The sequence below is a fragment of the Elephas maximus genome, chromosome 14 (assembly GCF_024166365.1).
Source record: "Elephas maximus indicus isolate mEleMax1 chromosome 14, mEleMax1 primary haplotype, whole genome shotgun sequence".
NCBI classification, from domain to species: Eukaryota; Metazoa; Chordata; class Mammalia; order Proboscidea; family Elephantidae; genus Elephas; species Elephas maximus.
In genome coordinates, this window is record NC_064832.1 from 37,934,633 (window position 1) to 37,947,496 (window position 12,864).

The 12,864-nt window shown below is 44.2% G+C and overlaps 1 protein-coding gene across 1 annotated transcript in view; it reads left to right on the plus strand.

Moving 5' to 3' along the window:
* The first annotated feature begins 1,938 nt into the window (after nucleotides 1–1,938).
* Nucleotides 1,939–12,864, plus strand: part of EPSTI1 (epithelial stromal interaction 1) — a 127,665-nt gene continuing 116,739 nt past the window's right edge. Inside the window, exon 1 of the mRNA XM_049852955.1 lies at nucleotides 1,939–2,241. Coding sequence (XP_049708912.1) covers nucleotides 2,057–2,241 — 185 coding nt within the window. The 5' untranslated portion in view covers nucleotides 1,939–2,056. The remainder of the gene's footprint in view (nucleotides 2,242–12,864) is intronic.

The window sequence follows — 12,864 nt, forward strand, 5'->3', positions numbered from 1 at the left end:
AAATTAGTTTCTCATTGAACAATTAATACACATATTGCTTTGTGACATTCGTTGCCAACCCCACAATAGATCAACGTTCTCCCCTTCCCCACCTTGGGTTCCCCATTATCAGCTTTCCTGCCTTCTCCTGTCTTCTCATCTGTCAAGTCAATTCTGACTCATGGTGACCCCATGTATGTCAGAATAGAACTGTGCTCCACAGTGCCTTGGAAGAAAGGCCAGGCAATCAGCTTCCAGGTCAACAGCATGAAAACCCCATGGAGTGCAGTTCTACTCTGTAATACGTGGGGTCACCATGAGTTGGAATGGACTCCATGGCAACTTTTTTGTTGTTGTTTTTTAAATCTTGTGGGGAAGGTCCCTGGGCGGAGCAAACAGATTGATCTCAGCTTCTAACTGAAAGGCTGGCAGTTGGAATCCACCCAGCGGTGCCTTGAAAGAAAGACTTTAAGATCGTTGTTGTTGTTAGTTGCCGCCAAGTGAATTCTGACTCATGGTGACCCCACATGCGCAGGGTAGAGCTGTACTCTATAAGGTTTTCAGGCTATGACAGTTTGGAAGCAGTTTGCCACAGGAGTCCCCGGCTGGGTGTGAACTGACAACCTTTTGGTTAGTGGTTCAGTGCTTAACCATCTGTGCCACCCAAGGACTCCTTCCGTAAGATCACAGCCATTGGAAATCCTACTGAGAACAGTTCTACCCTGAACACAAGGGGTTGCCATGAGTTAGAACTAACTCATGGGCAATAGTTCCTTTTTTTTTTTTTTAATCTTATGGGAGTTGGTCACCAGGCCCTTTCTTCCACAGCCAGAGGGCTAATCCTGCTTTTCCTTGTGTTTCCACTAGCCTTACACTTCTGCCTGCTACTTCACTTTTTCCATGGTGGCCTTAGCATGCGTGTACCTGTCTCCTAGAACACAGGTTATGTGAGGGAAGAGCCTTCACTCATCTTTGTATACCCAGTGTTGTGACTGGCGCTCAACCGGGTGCACATCAGAATCATCTGGGAGTTTTTAAAAATATGGGCACCAGGACCCACCCCTAGCACTACAGAAACAAACTCTGCAAACCTGTGTTTAATAAAGCCCCACACCATGGCTGAATCATGCGCAATGCCCAGCACAGAAACCGAACCACACTCCAGCCCAAACCTCTTGCTGTTGAGTCAGTTTCAACTCATGGCCACCCCAGGTGTTACAGAGTAGAACTATTCCATAGAGGTTTCTTGGCTGAGTCTTACAGAGGCAGATTGTCCGGCCTCTTTATTCCTGGTGCTGGTGGGTGGGTTCCATCCACCAAGGTTAGTAGTCCAGTGCAAACCATTTGTGCCTCCCAGGGGCCTTGCTCTACACAGCGCAGGTATTTAATAAATATTTCTTGAATGTCTGGTCAATCACTTAGCAAGGCTGCCTGAAGAATTACACCTACCTCTCAGCTCCTTCTCCAGCTTTGTGACTTTTTACTTTTGATTTCACTTTCCATTTCCTTTAACTTGAAAGTATCTGCACAGCAACCAAACAGCAGTGAAAAAAGGGGCGACATTTTGTTTAGAGATTCTAACTGTTGACCTCATCTCTGGTGCCTTAGGGTTAGAATATTGTTGACCCATTTCTCAGTATCTCAGATACCCAGCACTCACCTCAAATTGGGGTAACCTGTTAAAACAGTCCCTAAAGTATCTTTAGAATCCTAGTCACTGGGGCACTCGCCCCCAAGGTGCCCGTGGCTGATCACGGTGATCTGCATCGTCCTTTAAAGTGGCTGTGAGACCTGAAACCCATTCACCTGTAGCCCTCTGACTCTGCACTCAATCCGACATCCCCGGAGGGCGGGCGCGGCCGAAGCTGCTAAATGCCTGAAGGTCAGAGGGCGCCTCGTTGGCGAATGAATGGGGAAACCCCCCCCTGGGCGGGCGCAGTCTACAGCTGCTAGCGAGAAATCGAAACTCAGCTGTTAAAACCGCCGCCCTTGCTCTTTGGAATCTTATCTCGAGACTCGTGGGGCGTCCCAGCCCGCACCCCCGGCGGCAGCGGCCCTGATCCAGCTGCTCTGAGCCATGTACTCTCGCAGCAGGTTGGTGGGCTCGGGGCCTGGGGCCACCCCCGCGACCCGCCCCGCCTGGGACCACTCTGCGCGGAGCGGGCAGCTGGACCCGCTGCCAGGCCAGAGACAGGGTTTGGAGTCGGCCCCCGAGGACCCTTCGCGGGACACCCCAGAGCACGCAGGCCAGAGGCTCCAGCAGTAAGTATTTAACAACCTCTGGTGAGGGGCGGGAGCACCGGACCCAAACAAATTTCATGGGCACCTTCTGGATTGTTGGAATTTAAAGGTGCGGGGCCCAAATGACAGGGTTGTTGAGGGAAATGAGGGTTCATTTCCCTAAATAAAAAAGCATTCATAAATTATCCTCTAACTTTGAGGTCCCTTGCTAAATATCCCAGTCCTCATTTCTTCAAGAAGCAGGGAATCTCTGTCTGTGACTCTGCGGGATTGAAAGGTAAGGGTATGTAGAAACCACCTGGGCTTCTTACTCATTTTCTAGGTATCTCTAGAACTCTAATAGGAAAATGAGTTTTCCCTTACTGTTATAAAAACATTGGTGCCCTAAATGGCATTGTCATGTCAGCTGCCAGGGTTGGCTGTTACCTGCCCTGTAGTCACCCCCACTCATGGCAACCCCGTGCACAACACAACAAAAAGCTGCCCAATCTTGGACCATCCCCATGATCGGTTGCGGATTGGACCATTGTGATCCACAGAAGTTTCATTAACTGGTTTTCAGAAGCAGATTGCCAGGCCTTACTTCCTAGTGTGTCTTAGTATGGAAACTCCACTGAAACCTGTTCAGCACTATAGCAACACGCAAGCCTCCACTGACAGGAGGTGGCTGAGCCTGAAGCGCATTGGCTGGAAATTAAACCAAAGTCTCCTACATGGAAGGAGAGAATTCTGTCCCTGAACCACCAATGCCCCCATGCGATCTAGGGTAGGCAGAAGATCCACATGCCACGTGGAGGAGTGAGCTTTCATCACATGGATACTCCAAGACCAACCAGCCTCCTGGAGCCAGAGGAGTGAGCCTCTACGGTGCCCCCAGGCTTCTGGTCTCTGGTGTTGATATGTGCTACACACTCAAACAGATGAGTGGCATTTATCCTTGGTCTTTGGTGAAAAGGACTACAGTTAGTTTTCTGGAAACATTTATTATGCAGAGTGCCAGTGATCCTTTCTTTCCTCCCCAGTGCTTAAAGACGTTAAGCCAAAACCAAGCCCATTGCACTCAAGTCTATTCCAACTCATAGCGATACTCTAAGACACACTATGACTTCCCCATAGGGTTTTCAAGGAGCAGCTGGTGGATTCAAACCGCCAACCTTTTTTTTGGTTGGCAGCCATGGCTGTTAACCACTGTGCCACCAGAGCTCCTGTAAAGACAGTACTGCTTTTGAAGCGCTGCCTCAATGAATCGTAATGGTCCCAATGGTTTTATTTTTAGTTTTCCCTTTTTCATAAACTTCTAGTCACATGAAAGACAAACATTGGTTGCTAAGAAACAGTATATAACCTTATAACCAGTAAACAGATTTTCTTTCATCCCTGAACTTTTGAAAGAATTCCTAAGTACCAGCTTTTAATATTATTCAGCTTAGGGTGACCCTTCAATGAGGCGGATGATCTATGTGATTTCAAATAGACATTGCTGTGTTTCTCCCACCCTGAGAATAATACGTTATCATGCAACAATAGAAGCTCATTAATTCAAGTAACCTAGAAATCTGTAAGTTGTAGTATTTAATAGCAATGGAGGGCATGGACATTTGTTCTTGGGTTGATGATAAACACGCTTACATGTCTTTTTTTTTTTTTTCTTCTATTAAAAAGCATCTACTTAGATATAACCATTTATTCGCCAGCTCATATCATCTCATAAACATTAGCGGTTGCTTCTGTTTTCCTATTTGATTATAAATTACCCCAGCCCCTTGCTGGACCAAATGACTCAGAAAGGACAGTTTTCTGATTAATTATCGAGGCCTAAAGACCCAGAAGACCCCAGTGCTACTGTTTTGTGATTTCTAAGAAGATTTGAGAACAGACCATTAGAGAGAGTATGTGGGAGAGTTCAGGGATCTCTCAGACAACTCTTCATTTACTCGCCTGAACCAGTTGCAGTGAGCAGAGCATTACAATCCATTTTCTTCTAGGTGTTAACATCTAAGATCCTGTTTGGACCACTCGGGATTCCCCTTACATCTCCACTAGTCACTTAGATCCACAGTTTATTCTCACTGGTCTCCTTCAGTGGAAGTGGGAAACCACGGAGAGGGGTTGAATGGCAAATAACATCTCTGTGAAACCAATTTAAGTAAATTCAGAAGGGTTTATTTGGAGAGAAATTGGAAGGATATCCTGATGTGAATTTAAGGAAAAAAAGGAAGGATAAAGTTAAGGGCTTTAATAGTGAAGCTTTATTGTTCCTTCTCAATTTGAAATTATTTGTTGTATGTAAGGTCGCCAGGAGTTGGACTTGAGGCAGCTATTTATATTTATTGCCCAACTGCTATGCTAAATCACCCCAAAGTCAGGCATTTGTCCCTGTAAAAACACACTGATGTAAAACACCCAAAACACCTACTTATGTATAAATAAGATACACTAGTAAAAATCTGTGGCAATCTTAAAATTTCTGAGGACCTCTGTCTGATAAACCCTCCAGCAAAGCTGAATTCTTGACTATGTTTGGAGATAAATAATTCCAAGTACAATAAAAGCTGTGAAAGCCAGAACCTGTGTAAGGCAGAAACCTGTCAGAGAAGGAAAACTCAAATATTTTCCATGAATAGAGAGCAATAGAAAAGTGGTAAGACTGAACCCTGTCAAAGGCCGAAAACTTGCGAGACCTGGAAGAAGAAGGCAGTCCTGTCAAGTTCGGGCTCTCACAGGTTTCAAGTGTATTTACTCATATTGGCTTTCCTGATTATTATTACTTGGTGATTTTATCTTGTCCCTAAGTAGTGTAAACTATGTACACAGATTTAAAAAGAAAAAAGTTTACACAAAACTCTAATCCAAAGTAATCTTTTACCCTCCCTTTCAATGTATTACTTGATTATAGACATCTCGTGGTAACTTATATCACATCTACTTAAATATCAGACTAAAGCAGAGATTTTTCTGGAAGGAATTTTCACCTGGCTTTACCAATTCTTGGTAATAGGCTTTTGTTTGTGATATTAGTAGTATGTTGTTGTTGTTGGGTGCCGTTGAGTCAGTTTTGACTCATAGCGACCCTGTGTACAACAGAGTGAAACACTTCCTGGTCCTGCACCATCTTCACAGTCGTTGCTATGTTTGAGCCCATTGTTGTAGCCACTCTGTCAATCCATACCATTGAGGATCATCTTCTCTTTTTACTGATCCTCTACTTTACCAAGCATGATATCCTTCTTCAGGGGCTGGTCCCTCCTGATAACATGTCCAAAGTATGTGAGATGTAGCCTCACCATCTTTGCTTCTAAGGAGCATTCTGGCTGTACTTCTTCCAAGACAGATGTGCCCATTCTTTTGGCAGTCCATGGTATAGTCAATATTCTTCACCAACACCACAATTCAAAGGCATCAATTCTTTGGTCGTGTTCAGCTTTCACATGCATATGAGGCGATTGAAAACACCATAGGGCTCACTTTATTCAGATACTTGTCTGTAACCATACGGAGGTGGTCTTTAGCTTGGAGTTGCTTGAAAGAAATAAAAAGATATTCTGAAAATGAACCATAATGTGGAATTTTACTATAGAGTTAACTTAAACATAATTACAGATTCAGTTTACCTTAACATATTTGTAATCTATACTGCACAGAGTCCCCGGGTTGTACAAATGGTTAACATGCTTGGCTGCTAACAGAAGAGTTGGTTTGAATCCACCCAGAGGCACCTAGGAAGAAATCCCTGGTGATCTGCTTCCAAAAACTTAGTCATTGAAAACCCCGTGGTGCACAGTTCTACTCTGACACACACAGGTCGTCGTGAGTTGGAGTCTACTCCATGGCAACTGGTTAGATTGCGCAGTGTAGAGGCTTAAGATGAGCAATAGCAGCACACGCTTATGTATTGCTTACTGTGTATAAATGTGCTACATATATTAACTTTTCATTCCTTTCAACAACCCTACAATAAGAGGATCTCTAGCTCAGGGTACTTAATTAAAAATGTAAGAACGAATAACTATTCAACACAAGAAATACTCTTCTGGAGCTCACTGTCTAATCGACGGGGCAGGCACTAATCAGATAATTACACAAATAACTCTTTATAAGTACTATAAAAGAAATTCAGGGCCTGAGCTAGTCTTGGGAGGAGGAAAAGCTTTCCCTAGAGGTGATGTTTGAGCTGTGATCTACGGGATCCTTAGGAGTTTAAATGGCCTGTGTGGCAGCTAGGGAAGTGTGCTGTTCAGACCTTCAAAAGAACCTACTACCGGGAGCAGAGTTTACTGCCAGTGCCAGCTGCTGCCCTTCGGATCCACTGCACCCTCTGCTCTGAGAGCAGGCTTACTCTGCACGCTCCCCAGCCAATGCGTGAGAGGGGCGGGGTGCTGGTGCACTCCCCAGCCAATACCTGGGTGGGGTGGGGTGCTGGTGCACTCCCCAGCCAATGTCTCAGCCGGGTGGGGTGCTTGTGCACTCTCCAGCCGATGCCTGAGTAGGGCGGGGTGCTGGTGCACTCCCCAGCCAATGCCTGGGTGGGGTGGGGTGCTGGTGCACTCCCCAGCCAATGTCTCAGCCGGGTGGGGTGCTCGTGCACTCTCCAGCCGATGCCTGAGTAGGGCGGGGTGCTGGTGCACTCCCCAGCCAATGCCTGGGTGGGGCGGGGTGCTGGTGCACTCCCCAGCCAATGTCTCAGCCGGGTGGGGTGCTCGTGCACTCTCCAGCCGATGCCTGAGCGGGGCGGGGTGCTGGTGCACTCCCCAGCCAATGCGTGAGAGGGGCGGGGTGCTGGTGCACTCCCCAGCCAATGCGTGAGAGGGGCGGGGTGCTGGTGCACTCCCCAGCCAATGCCTGAGTGGGGCGGGGTGCTGGTGCACTCCCCAGCCAATCCCTGGGTGGGGCGGGGTGCTGGTGCACTCCCCAGCCAATCCCTGGGTGGGGCGGGGTGCTGGTGCACTCCCCAGCCAATCCCTGGGTGGGGTGGGGTGCTGGTGCACTCCCCAGCCAATGCCTGAGTGGGGCGGGGTGCTGGTGCACTCCCCAGCCAATGCGTGAGAGGGGCGGGGTGTGATGCACTCCCCAGCCAATATCTGAGCGGGGTGGGGTGCCGGAACACTCCCCAGCCAAAGTCTGAGGTGGGCGGGGTGCTAGAGCACTCCCCAGCCAATGTGTGAATGGGTCAGGGTGCTAGTGCCAGCCCATCCCAGGCCCATGTGGGACTCCTCCATGGGACAAATTTTGCTTGAAGATTCCTCGCTGCCCTGTCAAGATTTTCCCAGAACTGTATGGAAGCCTGAGGCTCTTCTTACACAATCCTCCTTCCCTCTCTCCTTTCATAGGTATCAGGTCTGTCCCATTTTCTCAAGGCTTTCCCTGCCTACTTCTGATTCCACCCCTTCTGTCTTTCACAGGTGTTCCCCCAGTAAATCTCTTGCGCTCCTAATCCGGTCTTTTCTACTTCTGTGGTCGTTAGTTGTCATGGCAACCGTGTGTCCAGCAGAATGAAGTATTGCCCAGTCCTGAGCCCTCCTCAAGGTCGCTGGTATGTTTGAGTCCACAGTTGGGGCTATTGTGCCTTCCAGCTTGGATGGGCCATCTTCCAGCGCTTTTTGTGTCATTATTCTGTTGTAATCTGTAAGGTTTTCATTGCTAATTTTTGGAAGTAGATCCCTAGATCTTTTTTCCTAATTTGTCCTAGTCTGGAAGTTCCGCTGAAACCTGTGCGCCACCATGAGTGACACTCCTGGCATTTGAAATACCGGTGGCATAGCTTCCAGTGTCATAGCAGCATGCAAGTCACCACAGCAAGACAAGCTGACAGTCGGGGTGGGTCTGCTTCTTGAAGGACGCAAACTGACACCTGACCACAACCTTAGGCACAGCAACTATTTCATGCCCATTGTTGGGGTGCTATAGATGCATATGGAGAAAACTCACTTTTTTTTTTCTTCTTTCTGCCTATTATTTCCTGCCTTGGGGTCCAAAGGATATTCCCGAGTCTCTATCCTTCAACTTCAGTGCTTCTCACTGGCTTGCTGGTTTGAGACAAGGAAATAACCCTAGTAACTTACTTTTCCTTCTCTTTAGCCCCAAATCTCAAGAGAAGATGAAGGAAGCCTTGGTATAATTGCTTATTAATGACTGCCAATCCCTGCTTTTCTCTCTTTTCTCCTTGAAGGGTGTTGTGTTCATTAGTATCAAAAATTTTGTAAATATTGCATTGCTGTTGAGTCAATTCCAACTCATAGCAACCCTATAGAACAGAGTAGAACTGCCCCATAGGTTTCCAAGGAGCGGCCGGTGGATTTGAACTGCTGACCTTTTGGTTAGCACCTTATATTTACTGCTTGTAAATATAAGGTGGGTATATATATATATTTTTATATGATAATATGGAGCCCCTGGATGGCACAAATGGTTAAACACTTGGCTACTAACTGAAAGGTTGGTGGTTCAAATTCACCCAGAGGCATCTTGGAAGAAAGGCCTGCTGACCTACTTCTGAAAGGTTACAGCTATTGAAAACCCTATGGAATGTACTTCTACTCTGACATGCATGGGGTCACCGTGAGTCAGAATTGACTTGACGGCAACTGTTGTTTTGTTTTTGTTTGTTTATATGGTAATATAGTCGTTAAGTCATAGTATTAGTTTAACTTTTATACAAATCACTATTGAATAATTATTGGGTGTATTCTGAAACCCTGAAGTATGATTTCTTATGTCTAAGACAGAACACCAAAAACTTGCTAAGTCATCTTGATTCACCTCGTTTGAATCTGGACTGGCCATATGAAATAGCCTTAAATTAAATGCGCATTTTTGCAAACTTTTTAGAGCCTATGAGAACTGCCTTCACTATTTCTTCGTCATGGCTATGCTTCAGATTTCTCTTCCTTCTCTCCATATAGCCCTGAGAGAATAAACATGGGGATGGAACAGGACTGGGCAAGTGTTTTGTTCCCTTGTGCACAGGGCCACCATGAGTCAGGGCCTACTGGGCAGTAGTTAACAAGAACATAGATGTTGAGCGTCTTGAAGTGAGCTATCCAGCTATTGCTCCTCCCTGGAGATGAAGAACTGAATAATACTGAAGTTCCTTTTAGTGCTATGAAATATTAGTAATTGGAAGAGAAGATCTGTGATTGATTGTAATGAGTAATTTTCTTGAAGGCTCAATACAGATCGTTACTCATTAGGGAACTATTTAACTCAGTCTTCAAGCTAGGCTCATAAGCATTCAGAAAGTTTGTAAAACAGCAATATAAGTCCTAATAACAATGATATGGCTCAATGAGCTGGGTAGGTGTCTCAATGATTACCAGATCCTAATACCCAACAAATCAGTAGAGCTCTGCCTATTTGACTAATTGTTGAAATAAGAAATGTTTCATTAAAAAAAAAAAAAAATTTTTTTAGCAATACAGTATTGGGTTAGAGTAAGGAGTAAGGTAAATTAGCTGTGACCTGGAATAGTTAAACTGGGTACTCCTAAGAGACTGAAACCTAAATAACTATCAGTAGCTCATATGGGAAAGGAGTCCTGGTGGCGCAGTGGTTAAGCACTCGGCTGCGAACTGAAAAGTCAGTGGTTAGAACCCACCAACTGCTCGAGGGTAGAAAGATGCAGCAGTCTGCTTCCCTGGAAACCCAGTAGGGCAGTTCTGCTCCGTCCTATAGGGTCAGTATGAGTCGGAATTGACTTGACAGCAATGGGTTTGGGTTTGGCTCATATGTCTCCAACTCTTAATCACGTGCTAGACCTTGTGGTAAGCATGTCACATGTGTTATTGCATTTCCTCTTCATAATAAACACTTGGACTTTTTATAGATAAGGAAACTGAGTCTTGAGAGATTAAATGATTTCCAAGGTCTTGTGGGTTTTTTCAAAGAATCAAGACTCAAACCTGAGACTATCTGCCAACATCTGCATTCTTAACATGATATGGAGCTAGAAGGAGGAATGATAGTACAGCTAGCTAATTTCCTATGGATTGTTGTATTTTCACATCAAGAAAATAGAAATGATATAGGCTAAAGACAGTAGTGGAGCCCTGGTGGCGCAACAGGTAACCTCTGGGCTGCTAACCGGAAGGTTGGTGGTTCTATCCCACCCAGCGGCTCCGCAGCAAAAAGACCTAGCAATCTGCTCCTGTAAAGATTATAGCCGAGAAAACCCTACGGAGCAGTTCTATTCTGTCACCTGCGTTGGAATCGACTTGATGGCACCTAAAATCAACAACAAGGGGAGGGGTGATACAGAAAGAGTAATACAACATTTATTCAGTTGTAAATGGCTAGCATGCAAAAGTAATTTGCAAGAATAAAGTTTCTGTGGGAATCCACTTTGTCCTGTTGCATTTTGTAAATTGCAGGCTTGGTGGGCTTGTATTACAGCAACTCTCTCACTGTCACTGTTTCTGAGCAACCTCAACAATTTATTACCTTCCAGTGGTTTTCAGATTTTGGTCCGTAGACTCTAGTGAGTAATTCGTTTTCCATCAACAGGATACATGTATGTGTATATATGAGGATATATATATAACTCACACAAAACTTTCACAAAGTAGTACTCTTATGTGTGATGCACTCTGACATTTTCTGTTCTTGTTCATTAAAAATAAATCCACCAAGTTGATTTCATAACTCACTAAAGGGTTACCACCTACAGCTTGAAAAGCCCAATTCTATGTACGACAGAAGAGATGGCTGCAGTGGATGGATAGGAAAGACACTTTGATTTGATTAGATCAAATTTGCCTTCATGTTTATGCAGGACAGTAGAAATTATGGTCACGTTTTTAGAAGGAATTTCCAACTCTTCAGAGCTAGATTCAGCTTCTCGGTATGGGATGTATTTGTAGTCAGCCAAGTCTTGGGGAGCAATCATTTTTGTTCAAATACAATATCATCAAAAATGAGTGGGCATTTTTCAAAAAGCCTTTGACAGCTGAAACAGTGAAACAGTAAATCAACAGGCTGATGAAAGCTTGAAAACACTTAATACCTGTAATAATCAGTAGAAGCATATCAGAAATGAGGAATAAAGAAACTTAGTTCAATTACACAGCAAGGTTACTTACTTCAAAGTCAGTGGAGTGCCATAAGGTTATACGTATTGTTAAGGTTAATTGCAGCTATTCAGCGTGTATTTGAATCTGAAACAAAAGCTGAGCATGAAAAAAATAATCAAAGGGAGAAGACTGCATTTGAAGGGGATCTGTTCTCTATCAGGGAATCAGCCCATAAAGGTTCCTTTGTTCTGTAATGTTGGTAATTTTCTTTTCCAAATATGAAGACTTAAAAGGGAACCCATTAAAGTCCTGTAGTAAAACTGAAGACATTTATTGTCATTAAAACTCCATGTCTGTCTTGAACTGGGTACAGTGTTTTACTATGGGACTAGCAAGAGTGGAAATCCTGTGCTACCGAATCTTGAAAGAAAGCCTGAGCCTTGCTTTAATAAATCTTTATTTTAAATATTTTCCCATTTTATTAAAAATCTTTGGAATCTCTTTCCTGGATTATAAAAGTAAAGTCATACCTGGTTGTTACAAAAACTCAAACATTACAAAAGTAGTGTAGAGAGTGAAAGCCCTCTGCAATTTCAGCCCTTAGAAAGAGCCACGTTAAACAGTTGGGTATAAAGAAATCTTTATTTTGAAAGTAAGTTGCACTTTTTGGCTCTTCATGCCAAGCAGAAAATCTTAGAGCCATTCTGCACTTTGATTTCTACTGCAGATAGAAGGTTATAGGCAGGAGAAGAGAGATTCTATTTCTCATCTTTATTTTAATATGTAATTGATCTCATACTATTTAGTTGGACAAGAAAACAACCTTTGTTGTCACAGTGGAATCCTAGATAACATCTTCTGTGTAGTACTTCTCCCCAAAAGTGTTTAAACTGAGTCTAATTATGAGGAAATAATCAGAAAAATCCAGACCATGAGGCCTTCTATAAGACCATTTACCTGGACTCTTCTAAATTGTCTATCATGAAGGGAAGAAAAAAGTCAGGGAAGCTGTCCTAGATTACAGGAGTCAGAAGAGACGTGTCAGATGACAGGATTGTGTAATCCATGATTGGACCCTGGATGAGGTGGAGATGGGAAGGATCTATTAAAAAAATAGAAACAATCATGAATATTAGGCAATATAGTATCAATATTCAACATCTTAGGTGTGATAATGTTATGTGCAAAAAGGAGAGAATGTCTGTGTTCTTAGGTGATATATGTTAAAGTATTTTGGGGTAATGTGTAAGCTCTGTGGGATGATATGGAGACCTGGTGGTGCGGTAGTTAAGCACTCGGCTGCCAACCGAAAGGCTGGCAGTCTGAACCCACCAGCCGCTCCTCGGGAGAAAGATGTGGCAGTCAGCTTCCTTAAAGATTACAGCCTTGAAAACTCTATGGAGCAGGTCTGCTGTGTCCTATAGGGTCGCTATGAGTTAGAATCCACTAGACAGCATTTTTTTTTTTTTTGGTTATTATATATATATATATATATATAAAATATATGTAGCCCTGATGGTACAGTCGCTAAGAGCTCAGGCTGCTAACCAAAAGGTTGGTAGTTCAAATCCCCCAGCCTCTTCTTGGAAACCCTATGGGGCAGTTCTACTCTGTTCTATAGGTTTCCTCTGAATCGGAATCG